At 31.4% G+C, this 20,604-nt stretch overlaps 1 protein-coding gene across 2 annotated transcripts in view; it reads right to left on the bottom strand.

Moving 5' to 3' along the window:
• LOC136976938 (putative RNA-binding protein Luc7-like 2) overlaps positions 1-20,604 on the bottom strand; it is a 60,315-nt gene that overhangs the window by 28,161 nt on the left and 11,550 nt on the right. The window contains exons 2-4 of one of the 2 annotated variants that reach the window (XM_067272331.1): positions 13,861-13,947; positions 13,721-13,790; positions 13,098-13,192 (exon numbers count right to left, since the gene is read on the bottom strand). Coding sequence is in view for 1 of the 2 variants with exons in the window: in XM_067272330.1 (XP_067128431.1) it covers positions 13,098-13,192 (95 nt within the window). In the remaining variant the exon portion in view is untranslated. The remainder of the gene's footprint in view (positions 1-13,097; positions 13,193-13,720; positions 13,791-13,860; positions 13,948-20,604) is intronic. The other variant, XM_067272330.1, reaches the window with a different exon arrangement.

The following is a 20,604-nucleotide window of genomic DNA, read 5'->3' as shown; positions in this document are numbered from 1 at the left end:
CCTGAATATTTTCAAGCATTAAGAGATAAGGATCCCCTGGTACAGGAAGATTCACAATACACACTAAAATCAATATACGAACTACTACAAAATAACTTTTCACAGCTTAATAGGGAAATTCAAGGAATCAAGATAGAACTTAATTTAATGAAGGAAGAAAAAAAGCATTTTCAAGAAGAACTAGAGTGTCACAGAAAATGGAAGAAATAGAGACATTATCTAAGAACAATAGCCATTTTAAAGGTATGTTCGAATTTGAACTAGATAAATTAAAAAATGAGAGAACTAATAGAAATATCATAATCATAAATTTTCCATTTACTTCGACCGATTATGCTAACGAAATCAATCAGTTTATTAAAGAGGATTTGAGAATTAAAAATAGCTCTATAGAAAGCTTAACCAGGATTAATTATAATGGATCTAACTGTATTGTGAAGATTGTAATAGATTCCTTCTATAATAGAAACTTGATATTAAAAGAATTTTGGAAATTAAAAGCTAAAGTTAATAACGAAGAAAGGAGAAAAAATAAAACAATTTTTACAGCCGATTTATGCAAAAGATCCAGATTAAGAAGGAAAAAATTACAAACGACAATTAAACAAGAAAGATTAAAAGGTAACAAATTTATTATCAGAGATGACTGTTATATCATAGAAAATAAAATTTTCACGTACGACATTAATTTAGATAAAGTAATACAATTAAATAATTTTTAGGAAGAAATTGATTAAGTTCCTCCATTGAGAAATCCGAATAGTGATTCGAATATTTATAATGTTACAACAATAAACCCAGGAAAATTCGTACTGGATAAGAGAAAATTGGAAATACAGATATTCAATTAGTCAATGTAAATTTAACAGCAAATTTTCCTTCTATAAATACAAATTATAATGATAATAATAAACGTCTAATAGGTTCTGGAACTTCCAAGTCTGTAAGGAAAGTTTCGTAGTGTTGCCTAAGGTAATATGAAATTTTACTTCATCATTGGTTTAATAGTGACATGGTTATCTGGAATGCGTAGAAACTAAGGATTTTTACAACGAAAACATACATTGGCAAGGTGCGGTGTATTAGTGGATTGTGCATCTGTCTGGTGACCTATTGCTACTGGCCAAGGAATAAAGATAGACGAGTTATATCTTTTTCCGACACAACTAATACGGTTAATGTTACCCTAGGTTCCGAGATGGCGACGGGGGAAATTTTTCCCTACATTGGAGACTGCGATGGGGAAAAAATTTTTCCCTCGATTCAAGATGGCCGCGTTTCCGGCCGCCATCTTGAATTTCTCTGCAGACTCCGCGGACGTTAACCAAAATAACAAAAAAAAAAAAAAAGAAGAAGAAGAAGAAGAATATTTTTAATCACTTTTCGATGGTGGTTGCCTACTTCTTCCTACTTTTCTTTTCATTTCCGATCCATTCGTTCTTCGGTTTTGCCAGCTTAGATACTTTCCTTTTCTCTTGGTACGGCTCTTTTCTTCCCTGTTCTTTTCGATTCGGCTGCTCTTTTATTGGTCGATTGGCATTTCCCTCTGTTCGATTTATTACTACTTGGCCATATAAACGACAGAATGCAACCCCAAGAAATGTGGCCAAAATTACTTTCAAATCTTCCTTCAAAGGCAGAAGTCTTCGTTCCACACTTACTACTTCGCAAGAAACAGCTTTCTCTATTACTCCGATGATATAATTTGCATTTAGAATCGCACGGAATGCAAACGGACTCGGTCGGCTGTATGCCTAATTTTACAGCAAATTTCGGAAATCTCAATGCGTTATCGATATGGGGAGGCAAACCTAGCTCCAAGAAGTCGTCTTCCATTAACTTGTAGAAATCACGTGTGGTGCAACTCGACCGAAATTCGTCGTTGAAACTCAAATCGGCAAAACTACTCATTATCGAATAATTGGCAATAAACTAAACGCGGGGAGGTGGTGAGAAAAAAAATGAAATATCGTAACCAGAAAAAAAAACACAGCAATTATTCCAATACGCAATTCGTCGCAACACTGCAGTAAACGATTCCAACTGGAAACTAGTCGATTTGCATAAAATTGCATTGAAATGAACAGAAATCACGTCACAGATCGAGCATTTGCATATTCGTTCGTAACACAACTACGAATTTCCCGCCGATATTACTCTCGCACGACGTCACGAAAAGGCTCCCTCTACCGTCACAAATTTACACATGACCGTCGCCGTTTCGAGGTTACAGGATACTTGGCAATGTCGATCTCAGGGTTGAAACCGAACGGGGAAAAATTCTCAACGGCGTCTACGTCACGACTCTAGGGAAAAAATTTTTCCCCGCCGCAGTCGCCAAGATAGGGAAAAATTCCCACCGCCGCCATCTCGGAACCTAAGGTAACATTAACCACTAATACTAAGAGGGAATTCCAAAAAAGTAAATATTGTAGTTACCTATGCTTCACCTATACCAAGTTATGGAGATGAGAGGAAAGTTCATGTGACAGTGAGTTCTAGCAGAGTTCGGAACAATATTATCGGCATATTATCGCATGAGGGAATTAAAAATCTTATAGGAACTAGGACAATTTAAAGGAGGTACTATAATTGCATCATTTTAAAAGTATTAAAAAAAAAATATGACAGTTAACTTTAAACAAAGTTGATATGATATTGTTATGAATGTAGGGATCTTTCCCAATTTATATGTTTTGTTCTTGTTAAGAAGCATTAGAGTCCCAAAATGGACATTAGGCACATATATGCACATATATGATTATCAACGTAAATAGCAAATACAAATTTCTTCTCATACGGCAGAATTGTAACTAATTATAAGCTATCCAATTTGTTAAAATTTTTGTAATTAAGTTATACAGCATGTTATTTAAAAGTTAAACCTTTTCATTAATGAATATTGTGTCAATGTTAAACTAAATAATTAAGATATATTATATGGAACTAATATGTTGTTATATGATCGTGATTGGTTAATAATTGAAACACCCCATGTAACAGGTTCAATCCTATTACAATAAACATTACTTACTTACTAATAATCAAAATTTCTCCACCCTTAAGATTACTGATTAAAGTGTTGCATGTGAACTATTAATTTAAATACATTTTCACATATTAAAAGCTAACTATTCTCATTTACAATCTTTTAGTTTGGAATCTGATGATGACTCCTTAATGCAATTAAAAATGTTTTTTAGTTATGATTCTTCCTGCAAAATATTAAATTCTTCTGCTCCACTTGAATAATACTTTGATTTTTTAGTTTTCTTTTTCGTTACATTCTATGGTTAGTTTGAAGAGATGATGAAAATTATAAAATTTCAGCTCTATATTTAAACATTGTTTTCCTTTCACTCTCTTTCATCCAAATGAAAAATTATTTTCATGAAGTAGATGAATCAGAATACATTCCATTTTATTATCTTCCAAAGTATCACCACTTTGTCATAGTTGGAATTAAAGTTTCTGGGATAATCCTGGACAAACAAACAAACAGAACATCAAATGTACAGCAGGAGGTATTACCCTCAGGGTGTCTTCCACCAAAAGCTAATTTTAAATATACCTAACTTTTACATACCTTTTTCCACTTTTCATCTAACCATTGTCACGTGAAAAGTGGAAAAAGGTATGTAAAAGTTTAGTTTTTAATTGCATATTTTTTCATCTTTGTACAAGCTGAGCTTGTACAAAGATGAAAAAATACAAAACTACCATCATCATAAAATTCATAAACAAAACTTATTTATTTCCAAATAAGTTATTATATTGAGCTTCTTTTGCACTTCCAATGATTATAGAGTCCACTGTCTTTTAAATTTTCTTTACTATTCCCATAAGCAGGGCTATCAAGAGTATGTATGGAGCAAGGAAGTAGAGCAGATCTCTCTAGCCTTTTGTTTTTTGAATGAAATATGTAAAATGTTTCTGAAACCGTGCCTTCTTTTATTTGTTAATCTTTACCACACAACTAGGTGTACAGATAGACACTAGGCTTTTTTGCATCACTCTTTATTCTGAGTATCTTAGGCACAGATACATGTTTTGGGCATATGCCCTCTTCTGTCAACTTTATCTTACAAACATCTGGCTTAGTGGTGCAAACTATTATACACATTTTCAAAACACACACACACCACTAAAATTATCATGACTTGTTGACATTCTCTGGCACTACTGGTTTCCACTGAATTTTTCTTTCTTGGTGGAATCTGGTAGTGCCAGAGAAAGGCAAAAGGAAAAAGAGATTTTAAGAAATAAAACAGTAGATAAATCTCAAAAGAAACAAAACTTCTTGCAGAAGCTGTTAACATGGTTAGCCTAAATCAGCGTTTCTCAAAGTGGGCGATAACGCCCCCTTGTGGGCAGTGAGTTAATCTAGGGGGGCGCTGGAGGCAGGGTACTGAACGGTGATCAAAGGTAAAATTTCCCTTTCCTCTGTCAAACGGATAAGAGGAAACATTGCATTTAATGGTTTCCAGATGTCGAGAATAATGTACAGCAAGGGCACAAAGTGTGAGATTCATAGAAAAGTTTTCCTAAGAATATTTCCAATCCTTTCTCACATGGGGGCGTTGGGTATAACTTTATGGAACAAAGGGGGCAGTGGATCGAAAAAGTTTGAGAATCACTGGCCTAAATAAAAAATTTTTTTTTAACAAAATCATTATGATCAAGATCACTCTTAGTAAACATGGTACTAAGACAGAGAAGGTAGCAGATTTTTCTAGTTTTGACTTCTGTACTATACTTTCTTCATTTTGGTTTCCACAAAATTACCAGCTGGTGAATCCCCAGGCAGCTTTCTGCAAATGGGTCTGTCTTTGAAACAACTGTAGTTTGTAGAAATAAGAAGAGAATTTTTAAATTCCATCATCACTGGAGATGAAACCTGGATTCATCATTTCAAATCTGAAACCAAGAAGGAATCCATCATATGAAAGCAGCTTTCACTCCTTGTCAACAGAAGTTCAAAATGTCAATGATTGCTGTAAAAGTTTTGGTAACTGTTTTTTTAGGACATTCATTGATGCCCATGGTGGAAGCATATGGTGTTTCTCACCATCTCCTCCTTTGGTGAGATGATGGTGAGTGCCAATGTTTATTAGGAAACACTTGCTCATTTAGAGAAGGCCATTTGTCACAAGAAGTCAAGCCAAGTCTTCTGTCCAATGATGTGTTTCTCCACAACAATATGCATCCACACACTCCAAAGATACAGTTGAACTGCTGCAGAAGTGGAAGATTTTTAGTCCATCCTCCCTATGGCCCAGACTTAGTCCCTTTAGACTTCCACCTTTTTCCCACAACTCAAGAAGCATCTCCAAGGGAAATGTTACCAGTCAGATGATTAGGAGCAAGCCAATGTACTGAAATGGCTATATAAATTATCAGAACTGGGTATATGGACATGGAACAATTGGTAGTGAGTGTATGAGATAAATATCTCTGTAAGAACGGCAACTATGTTGAAAAATAGAGGATAACCAATTGTTTCAGAGTGCTATACATTTAATTGTACTACATTCATATCAATAAATATAAAATTGGGGGAAGTAAATGTTTATACACCCACATATGTGAATAAATTTTATTTCCTAATTTTATATTCTCAAGTATAGTAGTTGACTTTATTTAATTTTAAATACATGTATGTCATTTATGGGTGTTACTTATTAGTACATTTAATTCAGAGTGATTTAGTTTTATGAACTGAACTTTCGCCATAATTAGTAAATTGCATACTTTTCTCTTGCACTACTGGCAATACTGGATATAATGCAGTCTGCTTTCTCAGCTCTCACTTTGTAAGGGTTGGGATAAACTAAAGCTTGAATGAAGGATCACTGACATTTAAAGATTTTTGGATTCTTTACAAGTGTATGTGAAAGTGCTAAGAGTGCTAAAGCTGTCTTCTCCATGACCTCTATATTCAAGATCACTTTTGATTTGCTTTTATCACTGAAGTATCAAAATAAAAAAAGGGGAAAAAGTGGATGTGAGATTATTATAATCTCTCCTTATTCCTTCTAATTCTGAGAAAGTTATGCTTATGACTAAAGATAGATCCACTAAATGTCAAAAAACAAACTGTTTTTCAGTATCCCTTCATCCAAACTGCTCTGATACCTAAAATGTAATCAGATTCAAAAAACTGCTGCATAAATTTGCCACTTTGCGCAGGCCATCACGTAAAATTTCCTTCCACACAATCCACATGCATATATGTAAATTTTCTGCTCTGATATCATTTTTGATGACGTCATGGAGGTCTCTCAGCTACGCATGACTAAATGACATGATGGTCTGCAAGTCCCTACAACACTGAATGCTTGTCTCCATAAGACAGTCTGGAGTAATGTGACTTTCAACAATTTAAACGCTTTTAAAGCTTTATTTTGTGTTCAAAAAAAATATAAAATAATTTTCTTATCCTTCTGAGAAATAATACCTCAGCTTCATCATTTATTTCCAGCTGAACTCATTTCATATTAGCCAATGCTATTGCAAAGTTTTTGACAAAACAATATTTCTTAAACTAAACAACATATGATTTTGAAATTTGGCATATACAGAAGGTACATTACAGGATTTTTCAGAATTGTCAAATTCAGAAACTGCAATTATGTACAGTAATTACACATGAAAAATCAGCAGAAAAATTACTATCTTACACTTGTATGAATGTTTGAAAAAAGTGCATGTGATCACAAGTTAATTTCCACAATAATAGAGTGTTTTTATGGTTTGAGTGGCATACATTAAATATATGTACAATGTATATACTTGTAATAATACCGGAATTATTCATTATTTACTTGGGTAGGATACAATTTATTTATTTATTTTTAGACTTTTTCACATATCTATAAGTATTTGAAATTCATAAATATAAGTAAATTTATAAGTATTTATATATACAGGGCATCCCATCAAGATCGCATAAACTCTACAGACCAAACATCCTCACTCTGAGCACACAAAAAATGATCCAAGAACCATACCTCTATGGCCCATAGTTTTCGAGAAAAATGTGAAAGAAAAAGTATGACAATGTATCTGGTGCATGGAAAATAAGCTCTATTGGAAACGAGAACATCAGTACTTGCATATGACATTATGCTTACATAGGAAGATACTGAAAATGACCACTGCACATATTGAGGCATTCATGTGCATACCATAGAATTGCTGACTGCACATGATCCGGCATTGTGTTGTCCACCAAAGTGAATGCATAAAGACAAGCAACCAAGTCACTCTGTATAGTCTTCAACAGATACAACAGCTATGTGTGGCCAGAGTCCAATCCTCATGCAATCAGCCTACAGAGACATCACACCTTCTGGTCTGTAAATGTGTGGGTCAGCATACTGGACAATCGTATTATTGAACCATATCTGCTGCCTCAATGGCTCACAGGACATTCATACTTGGTATTTCTCTGTGAAGTACTAACTGGTTTCCTCAATGAAATGCACTTATCAGTTATATATATCTATGGTTCCAGCATGATGGAGCACTTGTGCATTTCTGCTCTCCTGTACATGGAGGGTTCAGTCGTGTGGCTGCCACAATTGCCAGATTAGATTTCTTCCTATGGGGCCATTTGAAGGAATTGATATATTGAACCCCAGTTACTACATACATGCATGAAAGACATTGGCTGTATACGAGGTGTTTAGCTGGCAGAAAAGAAAGTAAGGGTAAGGGAAAGGTGAGGGAAAGAAGGAGGGAGAAGAGATCGACAGTAGAGAAAGGTAGGATCCCTTTGAACGACATACATATGGCTATAGTACCCTCTATGTTTGACTTTGGCATACAGTTTTTATGCTGCAAGGTTGTAGTCTCCCAAAGGATCTAAAAGAAAACCTGAGTGTAGTGAACACCAATAATTGAGTACTGCCACAAATAGCTAAGTGTAGAAGTTAGTGCCAAGTGGTTGTTAGTAGGAAGACTTATATCTACTTAATACTAATAAAACTGAACGTGATTGCAAATCTTAATACTACTTAACAGCTAGACAGACAGCACGAAAAGAAAACGAACGCAGTGACAAACTGGACGAGACAAACGAGCAATACCCAATTTTATTTATTTATTTTATTTTTAAACATTAACTTACTCACTAACTAAATTAACCTTCCATAACCTAGGACGAACCTAGCCAGATGACCAAAGCTAACAAACCCTAATCTAATTTAACCTAACCGGAAACCAAGCTAAGAGTCCTTAATCTAACTTACAACTAGGACTAATGTAGACTGAAAATTAAAATACAAAGTTGAAAGGCAGCTATATACTGACAGTTGAAACAAAGCAAGGGAAAGCTAATTGCCATCTGTGCCCCTAGAGTGAGTGCTCTCAAGATCCCCATTAAGGGATATGAATGCGAGTAGATGATGGAACATTGTACGTGTGCAAATGAGTTGGTGTGGGATGCAAGGCCAGTTGTATCCTTCAAGAATAGCAGCTCTCATTAAACTATCCCTAATGTGATTGTACCTATTGCAGCAAAAAACTAAGTGAAGTGGTGTTTGGTCCTCCTGAATACCACAATTGCATTGTGGATTGTCCCCAAGGTTAAATCTATGCAAGTATTGCTTAAAGTTGCATGTCCTGTAAGTAGCTGAGTGAGAGTGTAACTAGGGTAAAAGTGGTGAAGAATCGCAGTAGTGTCAACCTTGGGATGAAAGTGTAGGTGAGCCTATCAGTGGTGTCATGATCCCAGCTGTCTTGCAAGAGAATGAAGATTTGCTTCTTGATGTGATTGTTGATGTATGAGGTAGGAATGTAACTGAAAGTACTAGTGACTGAATATTTTGCAGCTTTTTTTGGCAAGACAGTCAGTGGTCTCATTGCCGAGAACCATTGGAAATCTATTCTAATGTTGTTGTCTAAGTGTACTTCCTACGCCTAATGTGAACTAAGCTTATATAAATAGCTAAACTTTTTGCCTATGCCGTTGAGCAATGTGAACCTAGACAGAAGCAAGTGTTGTGAAGCTCGCAACCTAAGTAGGAGTAAACTACAAAAGCGGCACCCACATCGTCACCCATCTTGAAACCGTCAGTGTAAATCCTAAACATGGGTTGATCACCTGGATCTTCTAAGTAAACATCTGGGATAAGCTGGTGGGAGGGGTGGTAATCCTAAGTTACTACAGAAAGTAACTTGGTTGCTCGTCTTCATGCATTCACTTTGGTGGACAACACAATGCCAGATCATGTGCAGTTAGCAATTCTATGGTGTACACATGAATGCCTTGATATGTGCAGTGGTCATTTTCAGCATCTTCCTATGTAAGCATAATGTCATATGCAAGTACTGATGCTCTTGTTTCCAATAAAGCTTATTTTCCATGTACCAGATTTGATGTCATACTTTTTCTTTCACATTTTTCTCAAAACCTATCTTTTTTGCCTATTTAGATTATGGAACACAAGTAGTTCCTTCTTTATGAGTTCCCAGTTTTACAATCTGACTCATTACTGCATTGGGGAGATGGTAGTAATGAAACATTGCCATACACATGAGTTAGCGAACAACCATTTTTTTTTCCTGAGTCATTGTTAAGAGCAGATAATGTATTATTGTTCCTTTGTTCTTTTCTAGCGTGTATATAAATTTGTTTTTATTATTTTTGAGCTTTCAGCACAGTACTCGGTGTGTGTGTATATATTATATATATAAATATATAAATATAATCTACACCGTGTGTGCTGCAATTTGAAAAAATTGTAGATCTAAGTTCTCACTATCATCCATCCATCTTTCCTTAATCTCGAGAAAGCAGTTAGATAGATGAAATCCAAGATCAGATATGGAAACCTTAGGGGCAATAGGCCCTGATTAACTATACACGAATTTCCAATGCAAACCAGAAGTCATGTTATCTCAATTCAAAACTGTTTTCCTGGAAGTAGTTAATAGGTGACTGGCATGACCACTGTTAAAAGAAAAGTATAATGTACAGAGACAAGCCACTACTAATTTGAGGTGGAGAGCTTATATTTTAAATTAAATAAATTAAAAATATTTTTAAAAATTGCAGCCCGGCATTGTGACAATATCATAATAAATAATTGCTTGATTTTTTAATTATTTTTGTGCCTTCAAGTATTTCATGTATTCTTTCAACATGTCTAAAAGAAGAGATAATACTGTTACTGATTAAAAAAACTCGTAGATCAATAACTTTAGAAAACAAGTATAAAATTATAAGCAGTTATAAAATTAGGAGCACCCTTAAGGATCTTTGCATCAAATAGTCTCTAAGTTTTTCTACTATTTGTACTATTTTGAAGCAAAGAAAAATATTTAAGAGAAATTAAAAATGTATGATCTTGAGAATTTTCTCAACAGAGGCATACTGCTACATCTAGTTGACCTACAGAAAAGAGTGAGCAGTCAGACAAAAAATATTTATAGTACTAATTTTGTTTATTTTTTCTTTGAAAAGAAAGAATTTAATGTTAAAAAAGATAATATCTATATTTTTATTATAATACAAGTATAATATTAGTAACTTCTAGGAATCAATTAAATCATAAAGATGGGAACTACCTATATTCAGAATCATAATTACAAATAATCCTAGCAAGTATAGTTAGTATATAATTGAATTACTCATCCAGTAATTATCTAAGTGTGATAGTCAATTAGCCAACTCAATGAAGGTTCAATAAGTTAAAAATATTGACTTAATTATAAAATCTTCCTTCACTTTGTTTCTATTAGCTTAGTACACAGCTAAAATACAAGTATATGCTAAATAAATATTACTTAAACATATTGCATCGTCTATCCTTTGTCACAATTAATTGTAACATATGGTCCACATAATAACCTATAAGTTCATCACACACACAATATTGAACATCCTCAACTTGTTTTTATAGTTTTTTTTAAGTTGTGTAACAAAGTTTCCAGAGTAACTGTATTGATCATTTCAACTGGTTAATTATCTATCAGCCAGTCATCTATTTTTCTTTTAAAATAAATACTAAATGTTTTAATTTGCTTTACTGATGTAAATTTATTCACTTCAAGAACATTGTAAAAAAAGTTAAATAAAACTAACAATACTTGCAAGAATAAATAAAAATTATTCAGTAGTACTGATTTATAAGAGGTGGAGAGAAAGTAGATAAACAAAAGTAATTCCAGGCCTGTTGCATAATTTGCAAGTGCACATGCAAGTGAAGATGGTTGATTTATGCTGTAACATGCCATGTCATATACGGAGTAAAATGTGCGTGTTGTCAATGAAACAACATGGGGAAAAAAACATGAGAATAAGCTCCTTGCCAAAAATGTAATTCAGCTCTATTTTCATAGTACTGAATGACACTTTTGGCAAAATGAAAAGAAAGAAGAAACTGTTTCCCATTTCATGGAACAATATATGAGAAAAAGCACTCTGTATGCCATTTAGCAAAGATATGAAGAAATGGGACAAAACAATTACAATCGTCCTGATCGTCCCATCTCTCAATTTACTCCAAAAGTTGTGAATCAAGTCAGAAAACTATATCAACAGGCTCTATCAACTTTCATCAGAAATACATCATCAAAACTGTCATTACTAAAAACTTTAAATGATATCAAAGCCAAGAAGTTAGGGATCAATGGACTTAAGAAACAAACTGCATCAAAGTATATAAATGACAAAGTAGAAAGAGCAAAACGAACCAGCAGAAAAGTTTATGAAAAAAATCTGAGGAAGCATCTCATTTCTGAAGACAAGACTTACTGCCCATCTTACCCTGGAAACATCCAAGGAAAGCAATATTACCATGCTATGAATCATTAGGATATTGCCTAAGAGGAAAAAGTCCAGCTAAGGAAAAATTCTACAAGAATACATCATTTAGCAACAATGCATGCCTCTGGAAATATTTCAGATGCTTTTGTTTATGAAAGTACCATCACTGCTCAACTTTACCAGGAGGAATGTCAGAAAAAACAACTGCTTCCCTTCATTGATAAAGACTATTCCAGGGGTATCATCTTCTAGCCAGATTTAGCTACATTGCATTATGCAAAAATTGTAATCGCCTGCTTAGACAGCAAAGGCATGAATACATATACAAGAAGGACAACCTTCCAAATGTCTCGCAAGCAATGGTATCAAGTGCCTTTCAGCAAAATGCAGAGAGAAGTATTGCAAATGAAAACTTCCTGCCAAAAACATCCAGTCTTTCTGCCAGATTTGGAGATTTATTGGCTGAAAAGTTGCACCTACCATTGGAAAAATCTCTCGTAGACTATGCTTACAAAAACATTCGTTCAATTGAATATCATGGAATCAGTGCCAGCAACTATTACTACTACTTCACAATAGTTGCTATTAGATGATGAACAGCTGCAAGAATTGTTCTGTTACACAAACATTAAAGTATGAGAGTTGAGAACTTGGTCTATTTACTTTCCATCCACCTCTTATATATAACCAACTTGCACTATAGGAAGAAATGTTTAAACAAAGATATGTACAACTTAAGATAAATCTTTCTATATAAATAATTAAATATATTAAATGTTAAGATAAAAATTTCATAAATATATAGTTCTCAATATAATAAACTTTCAATTCTTTTAAGCACATATATTACAAGATTTTTAATAATTAACACAAAAAACTGAATAAAATTTGTAATGAAAGTTAACTATATATAAGAAAGTTTTCATAAATTGAGTTGAAATTTATCTCTTGACTAGCTAGTAGTTTACAGATCTGTATATATATATATAAACATCTCTGACCTTGATCATCTGTATTTACTATCATTCACTGCAACTAATTTTATCACCTTCATTTCTTCAGTCAATTAAATAAGATTTTTTTTGCACTTTCTTTCTTTTAACATTTGTATTATTTTAATTTTTATACATATAACAACAATAAATGAATAAACTTTAATATTTTATATGCACATCAAAAAGCATACAAGACCACACAAATAATGACTGCACTGCAGCTAATCAATATCTATTTAGGGATAAAATTAAATAGTACTCTATTTAAAACCAATCATTAGTAATTATTTTATTATACAACTAAATAAATATTAAATATAACAACATACTGTTGCAGCCAGTATATCATGTGGACAACATCCAAGAAGAAAACTTTTACATACACGAGGATCGGTGAAGTGCACTTTAAAACGATTATTCTCACCTATAATAAATAGATTTTAGTATTAGTAATGAGAATATTTATAAAACTAATCTTTATAGTATAGTTTGCTTTAAACTCTAATATTTTGAATAAAATTTTAACAGAAAAAAAACATTTAAATATAGTTAAAATTAAACATTTTATACACATTTTAAATATTTTGAATACTGCCAATTGTTGTATTTCTCTTTAAAATTTATATACACTTAATGCAAGAAGAGAGATTCTTTCATAAGAGGTATTTAAATAAATTTTTGTAAAATTAAAAAAATTATTGCCTAGAATAATATATTATTTATTCTATAAATTAATTTGTGATTTAAATATAAATATTAAAAAAAATTAGTTTAAAAGAGTATATGATTTTTAAAAATATAAAATTAAATTTTGAGAAAGATATCTCTCTTGTGTAAAAACAAAGCAATTTTTAATAATATAATCTATGTTAATGTTTCTGAAAGTTTAATGAAAAACGCTCAATGGGCAGAAACATATTAAAACAGATGGGACTGTTGATGAAAAACTCACGATAACAGCTTTTGTAAACAATTACACTCCCCCACAGTCAGGGAAAAGAATGGTTTCTTTAGTATTTGTCCTGGAAAAAAACATATAACACTATGATATATGCACTGAAAGGAAAAGGAAATAACACTAGCAATACACACTGCGATCAGTCTATAGAAGTTGTCTCATCCTGTTTTTCTTCTTTGACATTAGTCTCGCTTTGGAGACAGGTTTGTACCATTTCCTCCCTGGAAATGAAACCAGGAAGGACAGCATTTAGTCCTACTTTTAAGATTTGCTTAATTTCCAACAAAATAATCATTAAGTGTATTGTCTTCAGTAATATCCATATTTTAAAAAGCAAAACACCATTTAATTATTTAAAAATTAAAAATAAAATTATTTAATATAAAAGTTATTAAATAAATAATTTTTTTGGTCCTTTCTTTGCTATAAATGATCACTTTACATACTTTTTTTTATTTATTAAAAAATTATAAATAAAATGTATTTTTTTAATCACCATTTATTCATAATTTTTTAAAAATATTTCTCAATTAAATTATGAATAAACTTTAATTGATAATCAGAAAAATTGAATAATCTCCTAAAGATAATGAAATATAATATTGCAATTAAGCTGTAAAATATGAAATGATTAAATTCAGCAATTTTCTAAAGTAAATTATTATTAATCAAAAAAAATAAATGAAAAATTAATTAATACACAGATATTCAGGAAATTTAATACATTAAATGTTTTAGACAAAAATCCAAAACCCTTAATAAAATCAAGCTTTTTGAAAACATAATTGAACTCTATAAAGATTAGAATGCATTTAAAATGATGCTTGAGCACAGAATTATAGGTAGAGAAAAACATTCTTTACAATTTTTCATATTTCTTTTATTTCTTTGAGATTTCTATAAGCATTTTTAAAAATATTTCTTGCTCTGTAATACTGAAAACATTTGTTACCAAAAATAAAATTTATCAAGGTATTTAGCTTTTGTTATATTTAATGGAAATATAAAACATTCCAAAGTTTCATTTTCTAAATTTTCCTTCACATGATCGTAAAATCTTGCCTTCTTTTAAAATAATATATATAACCTTGTGTTAAACAATATATAGTCAAGTTCTTAATAACTTCATGCTACTATAAACATTTTCTTTTATATCTATATAAAAAATAAATTATTCTCAACAAATAGCTTATGTTTTTAAATAAACAAAATATATCAAAACACTGTTCACAATTTTTCTAATTAATATGGTTTTAATAGCAGACATGGTTTATGATTATTATTTTGATGCCCTTACATCAAATGGGTATTACACCAAGAAAACTTATAAAACTTAACAAAATCAATTATTATGAATGAAATAAAAATTAAATGATTTTTTTAACAGTTAATAAAACTTTAATGTTATTTTTGACAAAGGTTTCCCCAACCTTTTTCATGTATCAAACTCTTTTAAAAACAATCTTTTTCCATGGACACCCTTCAATACTAATTATACTATACTATAGTATAATATATCATATATATATATATATATGCTATAGCTTCTTACATAACTTTTTAAAAACATCTTCCTATACTTATTTAAGAAAAAAAATGTGCGCAAAATTTTTAATATTTTAAAATAAATTTTTTACATTTGCAAAGTTATATCGACCCTCTCAAACTTTCATTGACTACTAAGGAGTCAATATTGCCCATTGGGAAACCCTGGTTCTATATATATATATATATATAAAAATGAAGTCAGTTCTTTGTATGACATGAAAAATCTAAGTTGTACTTCATTTTATAATTACAAATTTAAAATTTAATTTGTGCTGGAGTTTGTTAAATCTTTTCTTGTAAGTTAGGGCTGTCTATAAATTATGTCTGCATTTTTCTTGAAATTTGTACTCCCCCCCACTGTCCCAGTTTGTTCAAGTTCCTGTAACCCCCTCCTCTCTTCAGATGTCCAACAAAACTCAATCATCCTCAAAACCTTTATCATTTTATGAATAATAAGCTGCGTAAACTGTATAAAATTTAATGATATAAAATAGACATCCATTGAAGTTCAATGCCTTCCAATCTTCCAATGTGGATGTCTAGACAGCCTGTAGATCAAACAGTTGTTAATTGCTAAAAGTTTCCTACATATTTCACTCAAATTATCATAAATGCCAATGTAAAAGAAAATCACTTCAAAAACCATACTAATTTAGTGTAATTTATTTTTATGACTTGATCAAAAATTTTTGAGTAAAACTAGTAAATTTGATTATATAATTATAATACAATAGGTAAATACTTTGAAATCCACTATAAGGCTGCTTTCAGACAGGCTAATCTGTTGTGCTGCTGAGTGGCACCACTCAAGTGACACAACAGAGTCACTCGTCTAAAAACAGCCTTATAGTAGATATCAAAGTATGTGTGATAAAAATTTGGAGATTTCCACATATTGATAGCTACATGAAGTGACTAATCCAAGGTCATTAGGTGACCTCAAGTAAGCTACCAATTGGTTATGTGTATGAAGGCTTATGTCCTCTGTCATTGGTTGGTTGATTGGTTTGTTGTCAACTAGAAAATATTTTTTATTGATACATATGTATTTCCCACAAAGTTTTCTATTTTATTAATAAGTGATTATTACCCAAACAATAAAATACTAACAGTGGAAAAGGGAAAACAACCTCTAGTAGGTATGTATTTACATACTGAAGTTTGAATTTTAAATGTAATTTAATTATTTTAAACAATATATGAAAGGAGAGATGGTTATAACTACTCAATTCATATACAAACAGAAGTAAATTGATTAGGGCCTATATGTGTTTTAATTTGATTTATCAAATTGTTAAAGAAAAATAAAATTTAAGTCTTAAGGAAATATATCATCCATTAATTATGTACATAGTTTAAGGGAGGTTATAAAAAGTACATCATTGTACATGGGGAAGGAAGGGGCTGAGACATCACCTACATGGACTTTTTTAGATCTTGTTAGTAGCAGACAAACTTTTTCTTAAAAGTTTACTTAACAGTCATGTGAATAAACTATCAAAAAATATTTGCAGAACTTAAGTCATTTCTTCAATGTCAAGAGGTCCACGAACTATTATACAGTACACGGTTCATGGACTATAATTAAAAGAGATGGAATTTGTCAAAAGTAAATCATTGTATGTAAGAGGGTGGGCTTCAAAAATGGTTCAAAAACTGTACACAAAATCAGTGAACAGTCCCAAACAGTTTAATTAAAAGAAAAAAAATCAGTTATTTGAAACACTTTCATTTTAATTATTTTTTTTAAAGCAATCACAATATGATGGCTGATTTTTTAAAAATGATTTTTCGTAATCTGCATAATCTTTAAAAGTTTGAAATGAAAAATGATATTTATACAATTATTTAATAAATCTATGCATCAAAAAATTGTAAAAAATACAAATGATAATTAAGAATTTGTTTTAAATGATCTATATAAGTATAGTGCATTATAACCACTAAATTGCACCTAATCCAAGCTAATTTTGTTTGTTTTCTGTTAAATATGTATGCCAAAAACAAAGAAATCATAATTACTTTTTAAAAACAAGATGAATTTGCAAAATCAATGAATACTATCCATTTTAACAAATGCATGTACCAAATATATTTAAAAAAAGTTTTATATTGTGTTTATTTTAGTCCTTTTTGACTTCTTTTCTTCACATATAACCTTGCTAATCTGAACAACTCCACATAATAATTCACATCAACAAAAGTGCACTTTACAAATTTCCTGCAAATTCATCAATTGGCAAATACAGTAGAGAGTCGTAATCCGAATCAATTGGAGACTGGGGTTGTCCGGATTAGTGATTTGTTCGGATAACCGATTATGTATGAAAAAATATATTAACCTGTCCGATGTCCAAATTTTTCTCCGTTGCCTATCGCTTCGTGTTGAATTTTTCTTTGTTGCATGTCGCTTCGTGTTAAATTTTCGTCAATTTTAAGCCTAACGAAAATTTTTATAATAATAATCGAGGCTATTGTATTGTTAAAAATTATTTCTTTATTTTGTACAAACAAAATAAATATATTGAAGAACATAAAAACATGAAAATTATACTTTAGAAGTAAATCTAGTATCAAAAACATTCGATTCAGCACGACACAGTCCGACTGGAAAGCGTTCCGATTACCGGGGTTCGGATTAACGACTCTATACTGTATTTCAATAATTAGTAGAAAACCACAATGCCCAGATCAGCCATTGAGGGAGAATTTGAATCGTTAATAATGCACTATAATACTGTACATGGTTTCACTCTAACAATGTTTGAGAATTGGGGATATCCCACATACAACACGGTGTTCTTACGACAGGATTTTGTTCTAAAACAATTTAAGAAATGGTGATATCCCCATAGAAAATATCAGAATTTTTAAGTGCAAACACAGTCATTTGATATTTTTTTATTCAGGCAAGCATGCATGTTGTCTCATATTTGCCTGTAGACTTTAGAATATTGAAATTTTCAGTTGTTTTGTGCTTTTCACTCAGTTTTCTTTAATGAGAACTGATTGTACGATACATATCAGATTTTATGAAAAAAAAAAAATTACAGAAAAACCAAGTTGTTGCTGATACTTCAGATTAAGGTCAACAGCAAAGCTTATATAATGACAATATTTTACCAAAAAGAAAACATCCTCATTTAATGGGGTTTAGCAGCAAAGAAAAAAATTAATATTAACATGCAATACTTTTGATTATGACTGTTAATTATTAATTGCTTTAATATCTGTATTATATGAATACTTTCATGCATTCCACTTTTTTCTCATACAATTGTTTAATTCGTACTATTATTGTAATTGTAATGTCTAAAAACTTCTTACGAATGTGAATGAAGAATTTATACAATTCAATATCATTAAAAGTTTTGGTTAATGTTACCTATGATTCCAAGATGGCAGCTTGTCTCCGATTCCAGCAAATAGAAAAAGGGAAACAGTGGAGATGCACGTTCTGACCTAACCTGACCTATTCTAATAAATTACCATAATTATTACCAACAAAATTATTAAAATAGGTTAGGTTAAGTTAGATTGTGCATCCCCACTGTTTCCTTGCTGGAATCAGACAGGCCGCACTCTTGAAACCATAGGTAACATTAACCCAAGTGTTCATATATGGTTTGTTGCATTGTATAAAATATGTAAAACAATTAGATATAATGTGCAAAACATACTGTACTGTACATGCAATAGCAATATGGAGAGTATATAAGTACAGTAAATATTTAAATTAACTTAAGTGTTATATTCAAGCATACAACTAATATAGTGATACCTCAGTTTTCGTCGATAATCTGTCTGAAAACAATCGGCGAAATCCGAAACCAATGGAAACGGAGGCAGTTATTTCCATATGAATCAATGTAAATCCAATTACAGTAGAGCGTTGTTTATCCAAAAGCCAATCAACCAAAACATTGGTTAACCGAAAACGTTCCAGTCGGACTGTGTTGTGCTGAATCGAACGTTTTTGATACTAGATTAACTTCCAAAACATAATTTTTTCGTTTTTACATTTTTCAATATATTTATTTTGTTTGTACAAAATAAAGAAATAATTTTTAACAATACAATAGCCACGATTATTATTTTAAAAAATTTACGTTAGGCTTAACATCAATGAAAATTCAACACAAAGGGACACACAACAGAGAAAAATTTCAACATGGGATTGGTTAATATATTTTTTCTTACGTAATCGGTTATCCAAACAACCCCAGTCCCCAATTGATTTGGATAAACAACGCTCTACTGTAATTCGTTCTAGACACTCCAAAATACATACCAAAAGCACATTTTATAGAGAATTAATATAGCATCAAATACTAAAAGCAATAAGAAATTAACATAAAAGACTAATTAGCATAAAGATTAAAGATAAGATAATTAGCATTAAGATGAAAGCAATGGAATTGTTCGGCTAGACATGCAGGGTAATGTCTTGTCTTATAGAAGCTAGTTGGACACGAGCTTCTAGCCTATATCGCCCGGTGGTAGAGTATGATGTAATTGTCATGTAATAGTAGTTGTATGCATTTATGATGGTCATATCAAGAGGAATAATGCCTTCCGGGAAATCCGTTTAAGGAAAACTGGCCCCCTATTCAGGCATTACAGACAGGGAGAAAACCCAGAAAACTTCACATGGCCAGCCCGCCCTGGCAAAGTGCAAATCCATGACCGAACTTCCAGTGTTCAGGGAATGGAACCGTTAGCCAATGATGGGCCGTCACAGGGTAATGTTCACACAACGAGAAATAATGCCACACTGTGCTGGAAAACGCATGGGTTGACCTTTGTTTTTGTAAAAATTAGCAGCGAGGTCACTTCGAGCATGCCGATGAAATCCGAGACAAATTTTTGGCAAAAAAAATCGATAAAAACCGAAACCGACGATAACCAAAATCAACAAAAACCAAGGTATTACTGTATATTGATGATGTATTGTTACTTTCAAAGAAACATTTAAAATTTAAAATATTTATTTTTATCTTATTGATTTTGTAATAATTTAATCAATAAAACTATGTAAATAAGAGAAAATTCAATTATTTGAATAAAAATCATTCAATATTAACATCACTAATAGTATCAAATGATATCATTTGCAATTTCATGGCTTGTTTTCATTTATTTACTAATAAATTTTAAAATTATAATAAAATACTTTATTATATCCTAATTAAGTGTACCTCTCATTACTAATAGTCACAAAAAAATAATTCTGATTCAAAAATCAATGAATGATGTAAAAATATGACTATAAAAAAAATAATGGCAATAATAATTCTGTATAATACATTTATAATATAATTTTGCTGAAA

The sequence above is a fragment of the Centruroides vittatus genome, unplaced genomic scaffold (genome assembly GCF_030686945.1).
Source record: "Centruroides vittatus isolate TY-2023 unplaced genomic scaffold, ASM3068694v2 contig_436, whole genome shotgun sequence".
Lineage (NCBI taxonomy): Eukaryota > Metazoa > Arthropoda > Arachnida > Scorpiones > Buthidae > Centruroides > Centruroides vittatus.
The sequence above is the reverse complement of the archived record's forward strand: the minus strand, read 5'-3'. Positions and strand labels throughout refer to the sequence as shown.